The following is a 21,037-nucleotide window of genomic DNA, read 5'->3' on the forward strand; positions in this document are numbered from 1 at the left end:
GGTAAACATCTTTCAAAAAAGAAGGAAAAATCCTAAAATCTCATGAGGAAAAAAAAATTTTTTTTTTCAATGGCTGGAAAATTTATCGAATTTCGTTCCGGTTTTTCGATTTCCGGATAACGGGTTCTGTACTGTAGTTATATTTGTCATTATTTTGTGTCATTTAAAATTATTTAAAAAGATAAATTTCTAAAAATCCCAGATAGGAGTAAAGTAGTATATTTTGATTTTTTCAGAAAGTATTAATTAACAAAAGAATAGCCTTACTACATTGTGTGTGGAAAACAAGGACATATGGGCTTCCACTGAACACTAAACCATACGGCTAAGCAACAACAATTGTCACCACAATTAAGAAAACAAATACATATTAAAAATAAGTTTTATTAAGAGAAAAAAAAAATTACAATTCATGTGGCAAATTCAGTTCAATCATTGTAAAATGACTTTGAAGGACAGACTAGAAAAAAGCACATTTTGTTCGTGAAAAATTTGTATTTTAATAGTTCAATATAAAATAAAAATATATTTATAGGGTTTAATTTTAAATCATGTCTTATTTAATAACACAAGTTTAAGAAAACTTAGCAGAGATTCATTTATTTTGCAGAAATATTCGACACAAATGGATACGTTTTTGAAACAAAACAGAATGGCACTTGAAATCTTCAACAAATTTTTATATGGCACAACATTACGATGATTCTTTTTAACCTAAAAAAGAGAAATTATTCAATTCCATAATCACTTGTTACTTTCAATATTAATTTTTAAATCTTGTTCTCGTACATAAACAAGGTTTAAAAGAAGAATTAAAGACTTTTTATCACAGACATATTTTCATATTTTATTTTTATGATTTTTTAACTGATCTAAAAGATTGTCAAATACTCATCATCAGTTTCTGTATTTTTCAAATTATAAAACAATTGTGCATCGACTATTTAGGTGGGCTAATAGCATAATTATAATATAAGGTGTACACAGATGCACTTACACAAGAACATGAACACCAATTGAACTGGCCAGTCAAGAGTCCAAACCTGATCCTAATTAAGAGCGTATAGGATGTATTGGGTTGACAAAGGGTCAACTATCATCCATATATATATATATATGGCTCCAAGAACTTGGTAGGTAGCAAAAATTTCTGGTAGTCAATAAGAATATTTGCAGTGGTTTTGCTCCTCCTAGTATTTTCTTTTCTAAATTTAAAATTTTGTTGAACATATCTATACATCAAAATCAGATTCTTATATTTGGAAAATTTATTAAAAACTGTAGTTAACATAATAAAATTTATGAGAACTTTTTTAAAAGAAATAAAATAATAAAAATTGATGGGATGGATAACAAACATCTCTGAGTGGTTTTAAACCATTCAATTAAATATGCACTTTACCAGGGAGTTCATTGTTACGTGCTACAGCAAAAACTTCCTGCAAATTTGAGTGAATTGCAAAAATGTAGAGTCAATGATACTCAAAAAATTTGAAAGAAAAATTTCCAATTTAGTTTTCACCTTTTTCTTTCTTTCTCATTTTTTTGATAAAAACCACTTCAAAATAAGAGTTTAAAAAATGTTTGTTTACTTCTATTGACTGAAAAATGCCTCCATTGACTGCGAGTTCTTTTAGGGAAAATTTTTAAAAAATGATTAAAATTATCATTTTTTCGGATATGATTGCACATTAAAAGTGAAGCATTTTTTATTCACTTTAAATAAAGTAAGAGTGCTGAAACCACTTAGATTCTTATCCTAGATGCTTGAGTCAAGTAAATTTTATTTATGTTATTTTTATGCACTTATGTAACTTAAATGCCACTGTATTTACTGTGGCATTGATGATATTTCCCCTGTAATACTTAGAAACGTTTCTGTGGTACTTGGTATAGAAAAAAAATTGAGTTTTCAGAAAGAAAGAAAAAAGATTCAGAAATCAATTTTGGTTAAGAAACTTTTTTGGGTGAAAACAATTGACATGATAAATATTCAACAGTATTTATCTATTCTTTTTAGTATGCTTACCTATAACCTTTAACATATCACACTTTTAACGCATAACAGATGAATCAGCACATTGCTAAAAAATTAAACAAAATTTTTTTATGCAACAAATACAAACATGCATTTTTTAAAAATACATACACTAACGTGCAAAAGTATTTGCCCAAACCTAAAAGTTTTCATAAACCAAACGTAATAAAAAAATGAGATAAACTTTATTTATAATGTTTTTTCATGTTAATAAATAGAATTGATATATCAATATTAATAAATAATATTTAGAAATAGAATAATTAATAAATAGAATATTAATAAATAATATTAATAAATGGAATATTAATAAATAGAATATTAATAAATAGAATATTAATAAATAGAATTTGAAACACCCCAATTATTATACAAATAACCGATTACGTTGCACTCATTAAGACGTTTGTTTACTTTATCAAATAATAGAAGCTCAGAAATTGAAAGATTGTGTAACACAACATGTTTATATTCATCAATAAAATTTCAAAATTAAAGTAAAGCTGAGATTTAGTTGAATTTTATAATATAAATTATAAATAAGGCTTTGGGAAGGCTTTTGCACACTAGTGTATATCTCTTATTTAACATATAAATATTGATTTTTTAAACTTAGAGGTTGAAATAAATCAAATATATCATAAAAACAATATTTTTAATGAAATATGCATTAAATAATTTAGAATCTTTGCTAATATCATGAAAATAACTTCGAATAATTTGTAACAAATAAATTAAAGTAAAGGATAGGTGTAGAATGGTACAAAATGACTATTAATGCTCATTATTCATGTGCAAAAAATATAATAAAAATTCACATTAATCTAATAAGAACAGAATGTGGAATTTATGGAAACCGAAAAAGTATTTTGAAAATTATGACACAAAATAATTTTAATACAACTAAGTTTAAAACAAATTTTAATCTTTACTTTTGCCTATAAACATTACAACCTTTTAGAAGTTTCTGAAATAAGAAAGTAATTAAAAAACTATCAGAGAAAATACATTATTGAATTGATACTAAAACAATAATTTTTATATCAAAAAAAATTATTATGAAACCAACAAAAATAAAAGTTTTAATAAAAACAAAAAAATTTACAGATTCATAGTAGTTGTATTCTTGTATATTCAGCAGTATGGATTTATGTCATTCAAAAAAACATTACAGGCACATTCAATAAAACTATCCATACTTTAAAATAGAATAAAATTTTATTAATTACCAGGTGATTATCCAAAATTGATGACCAGTCCTTCTTGGCAATAGCAGGGATAGCTTTTACAATAACCTGGGAAGCCCTATGTGCATTTTCTTTCATAGTTGCCATAACTTCATCAACACACACCTGTAAAGGAAACAATAGATTATTTATATGAGTAAAACTTTCAATGTTTAACTATATTCAAGACCAGTAATGGGTAAAAAGTATTACATAAATTTGTATTAAATAACACAATACAATCGTGCACAAAACAGAAAAGCATAAACAGAGACATTTAAAAAGTTTAAATAATTTTAATTCTTAATTATTATTTCTTTATTGATTCTTATTGGCTTTACATTATGAGATTCATGAAAAGATTAGATTTTAAGAATCAGAAAACAAGTTTAAAAAAATTAATAAATGAATCATCTTTACTCAGTGTCATTTAGTACTAGAATGATGCAGCTGATTATCACACATCAAAATTGTGCAATTCAATACTATTGATTGCAACATGATAGTCAAAATTTACCACAATCAATTTGCACTTTAGTATATAATTTATTTTTTTTATTTCAAGTACCATTAAAGAAACAATTTTTGAAAGCATAACTATACATGAGTTTAACATACAGTTTCAGATCATTTCCTAACTACTAATTTGGTGGTTTATCTCAAGCTAATTTTAATTATATTTATCTGACATAATCAATAAAAATAAATAATTATGAAAAAAACATGCAATAAACTCCCATTAAAACTCATTTTTGATTCAAAAGGGAAAGCTAGCAAACATCACATTCATTCTTTTAAATAATTGAACAGTCAGTAGCGTTCTGTTTCAAAAATGAATTTTTCTCATGTTCACCAATGCATATGAGAAAAAAATTTTAAAACATAGTTTTTGAACAAACTGATTAAAAATCCTTATTAGATTTTAGAATTGGAAGTTAAAATTACCCCTTGCTGCAACTGTCACAATTACTGAACGCTAGCACAAATGGTTATGAAGTTATAAGAGAGACAGACACATAAACTGATCCCTTTATTATAATAGATACATTTTAATAATGAAAAAAAAAATTTCCATAATGTGGTACATAAAATTACAAAACACTTTTCAAAGTACCATTGAGTTAGAGCTTCTGTTCCACATGCATTATTGAAATCTTTTGATTATAAAATTTTTAAACAAACAAAAAAATTTAACTCTCGAAAAAATAAGAACTCGAGACTTATTTCAGTTTTTTTAATGTTCTTTTCTTTAACTGCAGTTATAGATAAGCAATAATTGCTTTATTATTTTAAGTATTTCCCATTCCATCTTAATTAACAGAGTTACTTCAGTAACAGATGATTTATTTCATGCCCTGTCAGATTTGAAACATTATTACCCATATTCTTGTTAGATACAAAAAAGTAACCCTATATTTAGTTTTTTTTTCAGTCATTAAAAAACTTATTTCCATCAAAACTTGCTGTCGGAAAGTCATACGTCAGCAATTTTAGTACTCGAACGTATTTATTTATAAATCCTTCCTAGCTTCTATCAAACAATTTCCTTGAAATTGTAAAAAAAAAAAAAATAAAATAAAGTATTTAATTCTGACTTACTTGGATTCAATCAGCATCAGGATTTATCAAGAAATTACTTCTGTCTTTTTTGTATTCCTTATAAACGAGTTCAGCTGTATGATTTTTTATTCCTAACTTAGTTTAAATTTTTTTAAATATACAAATAAAACCTTCAAAAACTTAGTATTTCAATGAAACAATGTAATTAATAGTACATTAGTTTTAAGATAATTATAGACGATGCTTTGGTATGTAATAAAAGCAACTTATTTATTTATAAAAGCATTTTTGAAAAGCACGAAACCATTATGTAGGAAAGTAACTAAACTATCAACAGATAAAATGCATTTAACTCAAAACTTTTAATTTCCTTTCATCACTCCAATTATTATTAAAACCAAAACAATAAAAATCAGGAATAAAGAGATTTAGAAACATCAAAAATGCTTCTTAATATTGATTACTATAAAATAATATGATAGGCATTTGTATATAATTCTAATTTAATAATAACTAGTAAATAATAATCAAAATACTTAAATTTAAATGATAGGTGATGGATCATTGATAGTATGAAAAAAGAAATGCATCCTGAAAGGATATTCCTTTAGCTAAATTTAAAAATCCTTATTTCATATTTTTCAGTTTTTGTAACAACCGAATCTTGAAAAAACAAGATAAGATTGTTAACCCTATGCTTAATCTCAAACTTGGAAGACCAGGGTATTACTGAACTGCCCCGCTTATGAGACTTTAGCAGTAGCACTGCTACCACCAGAATAACTTAATAGATTCTTGACACATTCCTGATCACTTCCCAGGACAAGGCATTGGGTTTTATAAAAATATTATGCAAGTAAAAATACATAATTTAATATTTTACATAAATCATCCCCAGAAAGAATTTAAGAACACAAAAGATATTAAATAAATGCAGAAATAACTTAGTATACATTTTCAATAAAATTCTAAATCAGCTTACTCCGTCTTTATCAAATCTCCAACTATCATAATCTGTAGGCAGACCAATAGTAGCATAACATAGGCCAAGTTCATTAGCAAGCACAACCTTAAAAGAAAATATGATCATAAATTATCTTAAAATGAAAAGAGAAGACTTAAGAAGTAATGGACATGATGGCTGTTTACCTCAGGGACAGTAGTCATGCCAATGATGTCACAGCCCCAGGATCGAAAAAGATGACTTTCTGCTTGAGTTGAAAATCGTGGTCCCTCAATAACAACTATGGTACCCTTTTCATGGTACGGAAATTTTAATTCACATGCAACTTCTTTCAAAATCTGAAAAATGTAAATAATTTTTTTTAATAACCATTTGAAAAACGTAGAATTCTTACTTAAAATCTGGGTATATAAAGAAAGCTTGAATCTTTAATTTAAAAAAAAGAAGAAAAAAAAACATATACTTATAAAATTTTTATAAATTGAAATTTTGAAAGAACAATTTATAAATATACCATTTTTAACAAGCTAATATTTTAATCTGTAATCAAAAATTTTTAAAACTCAAAACTATGTTTCAATAAGATATTTTAAAAATTCTTGAAATGCTTTTTTAATTATTTGAAAGATCTGCATAACATGTGAACATAAAACATTGCTTTTCAGAATTTGACTGGTCATACGGGCAGTATTCAGGGGATTATATAAGATTTGGTTTTATATCAAAACAAATGAGTGAAAGAAAAACCTTTGGGCCTTTTTAGTGGGAAAACTTTTAACAATGATGCTATGAAAACTGCTGAATTGTGAAAATAAAATAAATCATTTCAGAAACAGGTTGAGTTTTTTTTCTTTGGTTATTTTTTATAGAGGAGGTCAATAAGAGAATTATAAAATTTTTGGGATTGATGATAAAAAAAATTGACGGCCCTTGCCAAGGAGGATTTAATACTACATATATGTATGTACAGTACTAAGTCCATATCCGGACATCTATTTTACACAGGGTGCGTAGCCAAATCTTTGAATCAAAAATAAGCACTTTTTAAAAACTTTTCAAGCACTTTACAAAAATTTTCAAGCACTCAAAAAATTCATATTCTATCAATGATATAATTGAAAAACAAAAACTTTTTATAAACAGTTTTAGCGTTAAAAAAAACAAAAAAGAAATGGGCGTAAATCAAAACAATCAGTACCTTCCCGCATCACTGAGTGAATTCAACTTGACCCTGAACTCAGAATAAAAGTACCCTTACCCCCTACGTCAAAAAAAGTGTTAGAAGTAAAATAAAATAAACAAGAACAAAAATAAATTAAATTAAAAAGAAAAACATTTCATAAGGATCTGATATTCTCTATCCGAATTGGAGCACTCGGGTTTCGGTTTCAAGTGTGCGCATGCGCAAGTCATAACATGGGTACGACATGAAGTCCGCGTCAATGATTTCGTAGCAAACTCCCCATTTTTCGTGAAATGCATGGGATCCACCAGATATCACTGAAGGAAAGAAAAAAAATTATTCGAAAAAAAAGCACTTTTTAAAAACGCCAGCTGAAAAAAGCACCTTTAAAAGCTTTTAAAAACGAAATCCCCAAAAAAGCACCTTTAAGTACTTTTTACAAACGCTACGCACCCTGTTACAGATACTTTTTAACAATCAAAATAAAGAAATTTCTTTTCTTTTTTCCAAATAAAAAAATATTTTTTCTTTATACCGTTGCTGCATTTAGAATACGCAAACATTGCATTAAAGAGATTGCATTGCATTAAAGAGAACACTTTAAGAATAGTCAGAAAAACAAAAACAGTAAAATAAATAAATAAAAAATTTCAGTGAGAGGAATAAACTATGAATATTTATTAAGCTTAATATTAATAATGTTTGAAAGAAACACCTGCTGATAGGCTTTGTTTTGGGTCAAATTAACAATATTTCCATTAAAAAAAATCTACTCCATTCCATTTCTAGTTTGATAGTATTTTTTTTTGTACTTCCTTAAATAGGATTGATTCTCCATTCCAATCTGAAGCTTGCTTTTCAATCTTATCTTTATCTGAATATCTGCACTGCTTGCTCTTCACATTAAATAAATATAAGAGAAAATATCTTTAATCATTGAAAGAAAGTTCAACATATCTTTGCTTACTTTTTTTTTAAGAAAAAATATTATATTAATGACATTTATTTCATCCTACTTAACATTATTTCATTTTCAAAATTTCAAGTAACTGATAACAAAATGTTATTGTATAAATATTGACTTTAATTATCATTCATTTCTTGTTATTTTATTAAATAACATATTTTGATCTTTATTTACTTTAAAGATCTATTATCAAGAGAAATCTATTGCCTGGACATGCAGAAGTTTTGAAGATTCTGGATATACAATGGCACTTTTCACAATATCAATTTTACAGCCATTTAGTATTGTTTTTTTTTGTTTTGTTTTTTTTTTAAAAAAATAAAAGTTACAATTGGGTTTCTCTAAAAAAAAAATAATAAAACCCTTAATTTTCCGGAAAACAAACAAACACGGGTTGGCTTGAATCCATATAAAATTTGTATTTTTGCCATTTTTAAGATTCTGGAAGTTATTGTTGTGGTAACTATATTTTTTCTGCAATTTTTTATTTCATGACATTTAATTTTCCATATTTCTCCTCATAGTAAAATGAAAATAAAAATTTAAGTAATAAATCAATATGCCATAATTTAAAATTTTTCCATTCAAAAAAAGAAAGAAAAAAAAAACAAGTAAAGTATATTTAAATATATAAGGATTTACAATTAACATTTAGCAAACAAATATTAAAATTTATCTTTACACAATAGTGGCTTGATTCTTACTTCTAAAAAGGGAGTTACTAAATGTAGGGCTAAATAAAAATTTAAAAAAAAAAACCTTTTGGGTGCTTTTTTTTCTATTGACTAAATACAAAACAATTATTATTTAAAAAACTAATAAAGATGACATACACTTAAAAAAATTAAACTTGAAAAAATTCTTGATACTTTTTACACCTTACCAATGAAAAAGTATGTGTTTTTTTTTCTTTTTCTTTTTGAATGAGGTTCATAAAAAAATCAAATCTAAAATTTTTAAACCACATTTTTCTTTTTAGTATATGGTAAATATTTTTCTGTATACATAGTATGTTCTTAGAGAAGTTTGCACCTGTAAGACAAAACAGTATTTATATTTGCTAAATTATCAGAAATAAATACATGATCTGAGAATACAGATACCATATGATTTTTTTTTAAAAAATAATAAATTATAGTTGTTATTTCACATCAACCATTAAAAAGAATTTTCAGTAAAAAAATGTAAAAGTTGGTACTTTTTTATATTATAAAGAATTTAAGATGATAGATTAAAATTATAATAATAATTATAAAATGATTAAAACAATTGAAAACGCACCTGACGAGTATCAGGACAAAAAGGAGTATGCATTGGTATGTGACAAACACCTTTTGGAGAAGTAGGCTCTCCATCATAAAAGGTACTGTGTCTTTTTGTAGTCCTACATAAATATCAAAAACAAAATTTAAATTATCTACAATAAAAATAAAATTAATTTATAGTAATTTAATATAATAACACATTTATATATATATAGTGTTGATGTTGTTTTGTGATGAAAACATTTTATGTAAAAGCATTGCGTCGATTGCTTCTTTTTTAAAGAAATCATAAATATATCCCATACTAAACACTGCTGAATTATAATTCAAAACTTACATGCATTTAGTTTTCTTTCTTAAAAAATTTTTTCCATACAAAATTGGTTTAAAATGATTAATTGAATTGAATTTTTAGAAATATACTTGATAAATCGTTTTATTTAAAATGGAATTTTATTTTACATATTCTAAACACTATTTTTTTTAATCTATCTGTCAAGACAAGTATTGGAATGAATACTTGATTAGATTAAATATGTAATATAGGGAAAGTTAATTTGAAACTTAATACAAAATATGTTTGAAAATAAAATTATTGAACAGTAATTATGGAACCTCAAGACATATGGCTGGTATTTTCAATATAAATTTAAACAAAAACAATCTAGAGCTCTTGACTGCTTCCGGTTAGAAAGTATACAGCTGCTTACTACAGCTTATTATGTGAGTGATATTTTCAAACAGATATTTTGTTTTAAACAAAATAAATAAACTATATAATTTCTGAGCTCAAAATTGCTGTATTTCATAAGATATTAATGATATTAAGTAATTCTGATGAGTTTGAAGTGAAACATTTTTTCAGTTATTTAGGGATGTATTGTTAAAAAAGGTGCCACTGTTGCTAGATTTAGAAAGAACTCTCTTTTTGACAGTTCTGATTTGGCTTCTTTTTACTGTTCATTACTGCGTGTTCTTGGAGTAAGCTGTCTCTCATCATATGTTAGTGTTAGGACATTGTTCGAGCATTGAGATTAAGTTAATTTCACAAATTATCATTTAGGTCTAAATTCCGAAATTGGTATATTGTTAACAAGGTAAGACATGTTTATAAGGATTCTTTTTTCAAGTGACAGTTTTTAAGTCTTGAAATAACAGGTCGTGAAATGACGATTCTTATAAAGAATCTTTTTTTAAACACAAATAACAAATAAGGTAAAAAAATAAACATATACAAGAAATATTACTAAATATAGTCTCAAAACATAATGATCATGTTGTGAGCCAAATGGAATCAAAACACATCAAAAACAGTAACATAGAAGTATAGACAGTTAAGAGCTTGCAGGGCTCCCAAGCATAGAAAACATCATACATAATTTAATAACATTGTAACACAAAATATATAATTATTAAATATTGGCTGTCTTAAAGATGACCAACAATTTGAAAATCCAATAAAAAAAAAAGAAGGTAAACAAATAAGTTTTGCAGCTACCAACTTAAAAAACCAGGGATTCTTCTTTTTTTTTTTAAACACTCCAAATTCAAAATGAGTTCCTAAGTTTGTCAATAATGAAGCTAATTTTTGTAGCTAATTGAAAAAAAATTAAAACAATATTTTCATTATATCAACAAAAAAAATGAGTTGCAACTTTGGCAAGTCATTTGGTTCTCAGGTAAGCAGCAGAGTGCTGCTGTTAATGGTGATTAGTTTGAAAGAAAAAAATTTCCAGTTTTTAATTTTAGTTATTGATTTTGAAACAAGGTGAAAAGAAATTCTCTTCCTTCTTAAACGGGACACAGTAAAAAGTACATTTTTACTTCCTTCCTTTAATTAATTTTTCAAATCAGGAGTCAAATTTTAGACACTCTATTAAACGTTCCTAGTTGATTTTGAGATTTATACAAACCGATCAATAAACTGGTCTGGAAATATAAGCTCCCCTGGTTTTATTTCTTCTTTCAATGATCCACAAGCATTTGTTACAATCACATGTGTGCAGCCTTGTTCTTTAAGAGCATGTATATTAGCCCTATAGTTGACATTAGATGGCATTATGGAATGCTTTCTTCCATGCCTATAAAAGAAAAATATGCATATATATATTGTTTTGGACTTTTCTCCACATGGCTTTGCCAAAATAAGGCATGAAATTTTTTAAAAAAATTTACAAAATTTAGAATTTTAGGTTATTTACACATAATTATACAAAATTATAAATTAATAGCAATGATTTGCTTGTTTGTTTAAATTTATATTGTGGTTGTGCAACTACAACATTTACATTAGTAAAAGCAGGGTTCATGATTTTTTTATTTAAATGGGATTTTTTTATATTTAAATCAGATTTTTTTTATTTTTCTTCAAATACACTGTAAGAACTTTAATTTATGATTAAAAAAACTTTATAAATGCTTAATCAAAATTAAATTATTATTAAAACTATATTATAACAATATTTTAACTGACTAAATAATTTTTCATTATAATACATAGCTTCGAATGCATAGCAACCATTTTGAAACAAATGCATGATTGAAATTTAAAGACTAGTTGAAATAGAGAATTTAAAGAATACTTTATGGGTCATCTAGGTTTTTCTGAGAGATAACTATTTTGTAAAAATTTAGACATAATTTTTGAAAATTAAAAATTAAATTAAAAAATCAACACAAATATGTTAAAAATTTGGATTTATCGTTTCTTACGAGACACAAAAATAAAATTTTAAGAAAAAAGTATTTAGTGAAATTATTCTACCGTTTTTCCTAAAGTTAAATTTGTGAACGTACCAATAAGCAGTAGTAAACTTCCCTTGGACAGACCCCTGTACTTTAACTATTAAAACAAACCAAACAAACAAACATAAGCAAACCATAATTTTAATTGAATTTTTTTTTCACTTGATTTTTAAAATGACAAAATAAATGTAACAGATTGTGTTTATAAATGTAGTCATTCATCAAAAAATAAATAAATATTTAATCTATATATTTTTATATTAAAATATTCATTTTTAATTCTATATCAAAATAGATAAGTTAAGCTAAAAAAAAAATTTTTTTTTTTAAATCTATGTACTCATAGGAATTTTTTTTTTACAAAATTTCTATATAGAAAATCAGATGTCAAAGATACTGTAAACATATTATGAGAAAAAAATACCAGTTAATAACCCTACTGTTTCAAATAGACTTTGAAAGAGAAGAATGACACTATGTCAGAAAAAAAATATCTGAATTTATTGGCCTTTTTTTTTCTTTCTATTTTTGGCAAATTAGGGTAATTTCTTTTTAATATAACCTCAAGCTTCAGAAATATACATTTTCCACCAATAAAATATAATGTAGATTTTAATTCCACGCTTTTTCTTTCAAAGGGTAGAATTTTAATTAACAATACTTACATTATTTTTTGTAAAAATTCATGTTTAATAATTACTTTCTACAGCTATGCAAGTCTATATTAAGACAGCATTAAATGTTTACTTTAATCTGTACTTTCAATCTCAAGAATCAAAAGATTTTTAAAAATGTAATTTCAAATGTGTTGGAATTTAACACACACCAAGAAAGAAAGTAATTTCGTTAACTAAAATTAATTAATAAAAGTATCAATAATTTAAAACACTGTTTTTTAACTTTTATAATCATATATATTAAAAAAAATTAGTTGATTTAAATCAATGATTTTTTTTAAAAAAATCATTCGATTTAAATCATAATTTAAATTGTGATTTAAATCAACAAGCCCTGAGTAAAAGTAAAATAAAAAGTAAAAATATGGTGAAATAAGAAAAATATCTTATTTGAAGAAAATGAGGGGAAAAAAAAACACTATACACAATAGCATCTTTGTGGCAAGTGAAATTGTCCACAGTAATTGCACCAAAATAAAAAATTTAGCTGATATAAATTTTTCTTTTTATAAATAATATTTTGAAGGAATAATAATTAAGATTTGAGAAGAAAAAAGTCAAATTTTTAAGTGATACAGCATTATAGTTCAACATTTACTGTGATCCAGCATTAGTTAAATCAATCATGCATATCCTGCCATCACAGGATATGCATATTGATCATTATGATTAAATTATAAAATGTATTGTTTTCACATTATGCCGTACTAAATAAAAACTTTTACTCATTTAGTAATCAAGAAATTCAATACATGCCATACAATTATTTAAATATTATATTTTTTAATTTTGAAAAATATTTTGAAATGAAATAATACTAAAAAACCATTATTGAGTAAACAAAAAAATTCTTCATGATCATCTTCTAAAAGAAGATAAATAGAAAATATATTCTAGACCAATGTAAATAGATTCTTTTTTAGTATAAGGTAAGGTGACCAGGTTTCTAAACCATGATTTGAGGACAACACAAACTATCCTCAAAAACTTTTACGATTTGGGGACATCTCCATATATTTGGAAAATATTTTTCTTTAAAATTAATTAATAATTAATTTCAGGTGTAAAATTATCTTTCTCAAATTCGATTTCATTACAAAGCAGCCATTTACTTTGCACAAGTAAAATGCATAGTTATATGATTTGATTATTATTATGTTTTTTATTTAATGAAATCACTTTAGTTTTCAATGCATTTTTGCAGGTTTACTCTGCAAAACAAAATGATCTAGTTTTAAAAACAAGAACGCTTCAGTTTTATTTTTATATTTTATTGCTTATAAAAAGTATGAAAATTTTTCTGAGAAATTTATGTACATGTGTTAAAATTTCAGGACATTTTTTGTCCTCAAAGAGTTTGAAAGTTTCTAAAGACAATTATTGAAATATAGAGTATTGTCTTCTAAATTTGAGGACGTCTGATCACTTCACAATAACGCAATTAAAGGGGAACATACCTAGCTAGTAGAATACAATCAACCCCTTGAATTGTTCCCAGGATCAAACAATCAGAAGGCTGTAAAAAATATAAACTTTAATTGATATTCTGCTCAAGAAAAATACAATGCAGAAAATATTTTTTTCGTTTCAGCAGACGATAAATGATAAAAACAATTATGAAAGTCACACCCTTGATGAATAGGGGATTATTTACAACAATCACATTGCGAAATTTACCGAACCATATGGGGTGTCGACAGTGATCTCTTTTCTATCCTTCAAAATATCAGGATCATCCAAACCAGATCCTCCAATAATTCCTATCTGAAAAGTTTCAACTTAAGTAAATATTTTATAAAATTTAATAAAATACGTTGGAAGTAGAAATTATTAAACACTACCTTTATTGTCCTTTTCTCCGACATATTAAATAATACGTAAGGTCGTTATAACAAGTCAAATGATGTCCTTACTGAACAAAATTTCTCAAACCCTCAATCCCAAATTCAAATCTGATAAATGAACTGCCGACAGCTGATATGGTCATGTATCGGTTTCAGTTAAGAAACATTTTTAGATGATAATTGAAAACAATGCGTGCTTTTGTTGCATAAATGATCCATAATTAAAGAATCATCATTGGTGCATGCGCTCAAAAGGCCGTTCACACTGTATGATTTACACTTTTCTAATCACCGTCGAGAGGAAGTATAATTTGCAGAAAGTACATTTCTACTGAAAACAATATCCATTATTGTTCGTTTTGGTCAATGTCAAGGTAACAAACATCTTTTCAAAGAGGAAGAGGAAAAAAGAAAGTAAATCTAGGAGTGTTCTTTTTATTAGGACCCCCTAAGAATGTGTTTCTTTTTATTAAGACCCCCTAAGAAATTGCATAAAACCTTGAATAAAAAAGAATCCCTAATTTTACAAACAATTAATGAATTTTTTTTTTTTGCGAACTTTGAATTTACAAACTTTGAATTTTTACAAACTTTAATGAACTTTTAAAGATCCATTGATTCAAAACATTTTAAAATGCGGTCCGGAATTTACAATCGGAAACTTGTTTTTTAAGCTCAAAATTTAATCTATAATGTGATCTGGAAAGAAAAAAAAAAAAAAACAGATTACCCTGAATGATTTTTGATTTAATAACTAGCTTCACGTTCCAGCACTTCAACTCAAAAGGGTGACCTACAAGGGATTTTTCTATCGCTCTACTCACTACAATACTTTTTTTCTTCACGTTACACTACAAAAAAAAGTAGCGACTACTGTAGTTTCACTACTTGTAGTACACTACTTCAAATCACAGGTTTTTCTTAACAAAAATTTGGTAAATACTGCTAACTCATGTTTATTGACAGGTATTGGTTTGTTATTTATGACTGATTCGAATATATAGGAATATATTTTATATATATATTGGATTATATTTTTATAATATGGCTAATATTTAGAGTTATTAATAATTACAAAAACTTAAATTAGGAAATTTTTCTTTATTTCGAATGCGTACATCATTAATAATCATCCATAAAAATATTTTTTTTATACTTTTAATACATTTGAACACATGAAATTCAACATGAAAAGTACACTCAAAGTGAAATAAATAAAATAACTACTTTCTATGTTTCTTTTTATTGAATAAATAACTACTCAATTTGTGGGTAGGATTATTCAATATTTTGCAGTATCCTTATTGCTAGTGTAAATTTTTGGATGTCCTTAACAAACTTTTGTGAAAAGGAATTTTTTTTTATTATTTATTTTTTTTATTAACTCCAAAACTTCTTCTTAATAAAGCTTTCCTGTTATTTGAGTGTTCTTCTGTATATATGTGCAGCTGCAATAAAGTTATAGTGTCCACCGAGATGTTCACAGAAGTGGCATAAACAATGAGAATTTTTGATGAGGATGGTTAACCATAAGGAAAAGATTTATTTTATAAAACGAAAAAAGCGAGGGAAATTTTACAAATTTTTATGGAGGAAAACATGTTTTTTTCATGGGATCGTAAAAACTGCATGTAAACACTACGCTGAACCCATGGAGAACCATGCATCTGCACAGAATTTTGCTAGGGGCCTCCCTGGCCGAGCGGTATCGTCGGTCCAAACGCTCTGTTAAGCGTGGAGGTAGCGGGTTCGAATCCCGCCGTAACCCTGGATGTATTCTTTGTGATGTCTTTCTCTGAATTGTTCTATCTGTATTTTCTACTTGACAATGACTTATAAGCCTATATTGAGCACACAAGTCAGCAAATGTATGTAATCCCATTAAAAAAAAAAAAAAAAAAGAATCTTGCTCTTCCCTACAACAATGCACGATAAATAAAATTACATCTCGCAAATGCCAACCAGGTGACCGCGTGGTTAGCGCGCCTGACTGCTGAGCCGATGATCGCGGTTTCGAATCCTGCTCAGGGCATGGATGTTTCTTTCTCTCTCTTTGTGTTCCATGTCCTTTCTCCTTTGTGTGTATATGTGACCCGCCCTATAAACGGGTTTGTGGTTGTGTGACGTGGGTGACGCTGCTCCACCGCTGTGGCTTCGCCACAGGTGCCCACTGGGTAACGAGAAGAGAGTAGCAGTTCTGGCATTCCTGAGGCCAATGGGTCTACGTCCCAAGTGCCCGCCATTAAAAAAAAAACATCTTGCAAATAAAATTTGACGAAAAAAAGATTTGTACTAATGTGTTTTTTCTTAATGTTTGTGTTAGGGCACCACATGAGGAATAAAATAGCTAATTATTTCAGTCTTTGGAAATTGTAAAATAGATTGTGTTGATATTTGCATACGCTTTCTTTCTTTTTTATGAAAAAATTTACCTTATGAACCACTTGATGTAATGCAATAAATTTTTATTTATTTGTTAATTTTTTGAACGTTCGTTACAAACTTTAGAAGTATTTTTAGTCATAACCTCATGTCAAGTAAAGGAATATATTAAGTACAGACTTTTCTAAAGACTGTCTTTTAAAGTGTCCTTGTTGTGATAATCAATTTAGGCAGACATAATAACTTAATAAAGCTTTAATTAGCAAAATTAGGCTAGCCGCTGAGGACTACATACTTATAAACATAAATAGTAAAACAATTGAAAATCAAGCACAGTTACAGTTAAAACAAGATGTTAATAAATATCACCACATTCACCCCGAGCTATTTTAAGAGTTCAGGGAATGACTTGAATCAGTCAGTAACAAAGTCTGAAAGATAAGCAGGGGGTCTTCGTATTCTGGATGTAGTAGGAGGCAAAGTCTCTTCCTGTTTTGGTCTCAAAAATGAGTCAGTGTTTTCCGAAGAACAGGTCTCATCAAGTGAGGATTCCAAAAGTTGATCATCAGTAGCCTCGTGGGAGCTGTCAGCAAGTGGGGTTTTTAGTAGAGGGGTTGCTAGCATATCTGCATCAAGGGCCTTTTCAGGAAGTAACCCTCTAGGAGCCAGGTGACGGACATTAACAGTAGTTTCCCTGCCGTCAGGTAACCTGACATGAGCATATCCCGGATTAGCCTCCAACAGCTCCACTTCTTGAACCATGGGCTGATACTTATTACTACGATTGTGGTTTTTCATTAGAATTGGGCCAGGAATGGTGAGCCATGTAGGTAGAGAGCAGCCAGTGTGGGAGCGTCTCGGATGTGCAAACATTCTTTCATGAGGGGTCTCATTAGTGGCAGTACATAGTAATGATCTAATCGAGTGGAGAGCAGGTTGTAGCATGGCTTGCCATTGATTTGTTGGAAGCCCTTCAGATTTAAGAGCCAGCTCAATAGTTTTCCAAATTATGCCATTGTATCTCTCGACCTGGCCATTACCCGCTGGATTATAGGCTGTTGTTCGGCTGGTAGCAATTCCTTGAGCTGTCAGGTATGATTTTAGTTCGTGAGACATGAAAGAAGTGCCCCTGTCTGAGTGGATATATGCAGGCATTCCAAAAAGATAGAAGAGAGTCTGCAAACAGGAGATGACAGTTGAAGTTGAGATGTCGGAGCACGGAAAAGCAAATGGGAATCTGGAGTATTCATCAACAATTGTCAAAAGAAATCGATGTTTAGAAGAGGATGGTAAGGGGCCTTTAAAATCTAAGTTGAGTCTTTCAAACGCTGAGGTTGCTTTGATGAGAACTCCAGAGTTTTTGATAAATTTTGGTTTCAGTTCTCTGCAGATGTGGCAATTGTTGACAGTAGCTCTCACATCAGTGATTGAGTAAGGTAAATTTTTAGAACGGATCCAGTGGAACATTCTGGTAACACCTGGGTGACAAAGAGAAAAGTGGAGGTCTTTAAGGTCAGAAACCTGAGGGACAATAGATGCGGACACTCTGGACAAAGCATCAGCAGTCGAATTCTTGCTTCCTGGGCGGTAGACAATATCAAATTTGAAGCAGGCAAGCTCAAGACGCCATCGCAGTATCTTCTCATTTTTTATTTTGCTATTGTGTTGTTGATTAAACATAAAAGAGACTGAGCGTTGGTCGGTAAACACCTCAAAGTGTCTCCCTATAAGGTAATGCCGCCAATACTTCAGAGATTCCACTATGGCATATGCTTCTTTTTCAATAGATGAATGTCTTTGCTCTGATTGATTTAGGGTACGTGAAAAAAAGGCTATAGGGCGACCAGCTTGGCTCAATGTTGCCCCAATGGCAAAGTCAGAAGCATCAGTTTCTACACGAAATGGAATGTCATTTTCTATTGCAGCAAGAGATGCATTGGCTACATCATCTTTTACTGACTGGAAGGCTGTGGTAGCTTCCTGAGATAAAGGGAAAGAGTTGCAAGCCAAGAGGGGACGAATTTTTTTTGAGAAAGAAGGGATCCACCTTCCATGATGGGCGAACATTCCCAGAGCACGTTGCAATGAAGCAGTATCTTTAGGGACAGGTAGACTTAAGAGTGGCTTCAGACGTTCTGGATCAGGTTTAATATTTTTATTCTCAATTATGTAACCAAGTAGGGATATAGATTGAGAAGAGTAGTTACATTTTTCTTCATTTAGTGTAAGATTAAACTTGATTGCAGCAGATTTGAACCTTGCAAGATTTTCATCATGTTCCTGTTGGTTTGTACCACAAACAGTCACATCATCTAAGTAAGGGTAGGTATCTGTAAGACCTTCTTCTTGTACAATTTTATCAATTGTTCTTTGAAAGCATGCCACACCATTGGTAACTCCAAAAGGGACACGTTTAAACTGAAAAAGCTTTCCGTCTGCCTCAAAAGCAGTCATGTGTTTTTCAGAATCCAAAATCGGGAGCTGATGATATGCATTTCTTAAGTCTATTTTACTAAACACTTGGTAGGTAGCAACCTTAGATATGAGTTCCTCAATTTTAGGTAGAGGATAAGCATCTAACATTGTAAATCTGTTGATTGTTTGAGAGTAATCGATGACCATCCTAGATTTTTTGTTTTCACCTTTCACCACAAAAGCTTGTGCTCTCCAAGGAGAGTTGCTGGGCTCGATGACCTCTTCTTCAATGAGTTTTTGTATCTCTGAGGTAATAAACCCTTGATCTTCTAGAGGGAGACGTCTTGACTTAGTTTGCACTGGTTTGCAATCAGGCGTCAGGTTAGAAAACAATGATACAGGTTGAATTTTAGCAACAGCTAATGAGCAAATTTGGAGGGGCGACTTGCTGCCGTCAAAATTGATGACTAAGGAGGAATGGAGTTTAAGAATGTCATGACCAATCAGAAAGTCAGCACATAAATTCTTCATAACCAGTACTTCAATCTGTTCATACTTGTGATCTAGAAGGTCAAGAGTTACAGTTGCACGCCCAACCACACTTGAGGTAACAGCAGAGTTGGCCATAGTGATAGTACCAGAGTATGACTTCAGTTGAAGATTGCATTTCTCAACATGTTTATAGTTTAAGAAACTGAGTGAACTCCCAGTGTCTATTAGAGCAACCAATTTTACACTATTTACTGTAACAAATGTGAGGGATTTTTGGAGACAACCAGGGGCTGGCGACACAGAAGCAATTAGATGAGCAGAGGCAGTTGTATTTATTTTATGTCGAGTTTTCGCTCTACACACACGTTGGTAGTGACCTTTTTTTCCACACGAATGACAAACACTGTTTCTAGCCGGACAGTTACTTCGTATATGATTATCACTATTACCACAGAAAAAACATGATCCACGAGGAATTGCTGCAAGGGTTTCTTTTTCAAAAGCATCATCAGTACAGTCTAGTGCAGCAGAAGGCATAGGTTGTGAGTTAGTGAGATATGAAGCAGAATGAGCTTCAGCCAGTTCAAGAGCACGGGCTTGGTTGACTGCATTGTCTAAAGTGATTGTTGTATTTTCGAGCAGACGCTCTCTAATGCGGGTATTCCGCAACCCTCTAATGAAAGCATCACGTATATACTCATTTTTATAAGTTTCAGCCGAGACTTGTGTGAAGTTACAGTTTTTACTTAGTTGCTTTAAAACTTGAAGAAATTCGTTAACAGTTTCATTAGATAGTTGGTTTCTTGAGGCCAAGCAATGACGAGCGAAAATTTCATTCCTCTTTACTACGTAGAGTGCATCCAAAGCAGAGATAGCGGCCGAGTAGCTGGTGGCTTCACTTATTGATTGGAAAACGTTTGCAGATACATAATTAATTAGGAGTGGGAGTTTATTATCTTCAACAAGATTAGGCACCTTTGACAAAAAGTTTTCGAAAGTTTTCTTCCAATGTAGCCACTTATTTTCAGCGTTAGCACACGTGGGGTCGAAGTCGAAACGTTCCGGTTTCAGAAAATTTTCCATGACGATGAATACCAGTACTCACATTTATCAGAATATAATTTTGCTAATTAAATTGTTGTGATAATCAATTTAGGCAGACATAATAACTTAATAAAGCTTTAATTAGCAAAATTAGGCTAGCCGCTGAGGACTACATACTTATAAACATAAATAGTAAAACAATTGAAAATCAAGCACAGTTACAGTTAAAACAAGA

General features: G+C 29.0%; 1 protein-coding gene across 1 annotated transcript; it reads right to left on the reverse strand.

The window, feature by feature from the left end:
- Positions 1 to 366: 366 nt before the first annotated feature.
- Positions 367 to 14,703, reverse strand: Mtap (Methylthioadenosine phosphorylase). The gene is made up of 10 exons (XM_016061754.5): positions 14,467 to 14,703; positions 14,303 to 14,389; positions 14,083 to 14,141; positions 11,117 to 11,284; positions 9,220 to 9,322; positions 5,974 to 6,126; positions 5,807 to 5,893; positions 3,268 to 3,390; positions 2,030 to 2,084; positions 367 to 714 (listed from the first exon to the last, which is right to left on the reverse strand). The coding sequence occupies exons 1-9, from the start codon at positions 14,488 to 14,490 to the stop codon at positions 2,055 to 2,057; spliced, it is 834 nt and encodes a 277-aa protein (XP_015917240.1). The 5' UTR covers positions 14,491 to 14,703; the 3' UTR covers positions 367 to 714; positions 2,030 to 2,054.
- Positions 14,704 to 21,037: the final 6,334 nt, after the last annotated feature.

Source organism: Parasteatoda tepidariorum, chromosome 4 (assembly GCF_982258835.1).
Source record: "Parasteatoda tepidariorum strain Cologne lab strain chromosome 4, Ptep-v5.0, whole genome shotgun sequence".
NCBI lineage: Eukaryota > Metazoa > Arthropoda > Arachnida > Araneae > Theridiidae > Parasteatoda > Parasteatoda tepidariorum.

What these genes read in the sequence shown, in the direction of transcription:
- Mtap (XM_016061754.5), bottom strand. Translation starts at nt 14,490, where the DNA reads ATGTCGGAGAAAAGGACAATAAAG. An exon ending in TTTGTCCTGATACTCGTCAG is followed by an intron (nt 6,127 to 9,219) that starts GTGCGTTTTCAA and finishes TACATTTTTCAG; the next exon opens with ATTTTGAAAGAAGTTGCATG. An exon ending in GCATGACTACTGTCCCTGAG is followed by an intron (nt 5,894 to 5,973) that starts GTAAACAGCCAT and finishes TTTTCTTTTAAG; the next exon opens with GTTGTGCTTGCTAATGAACT.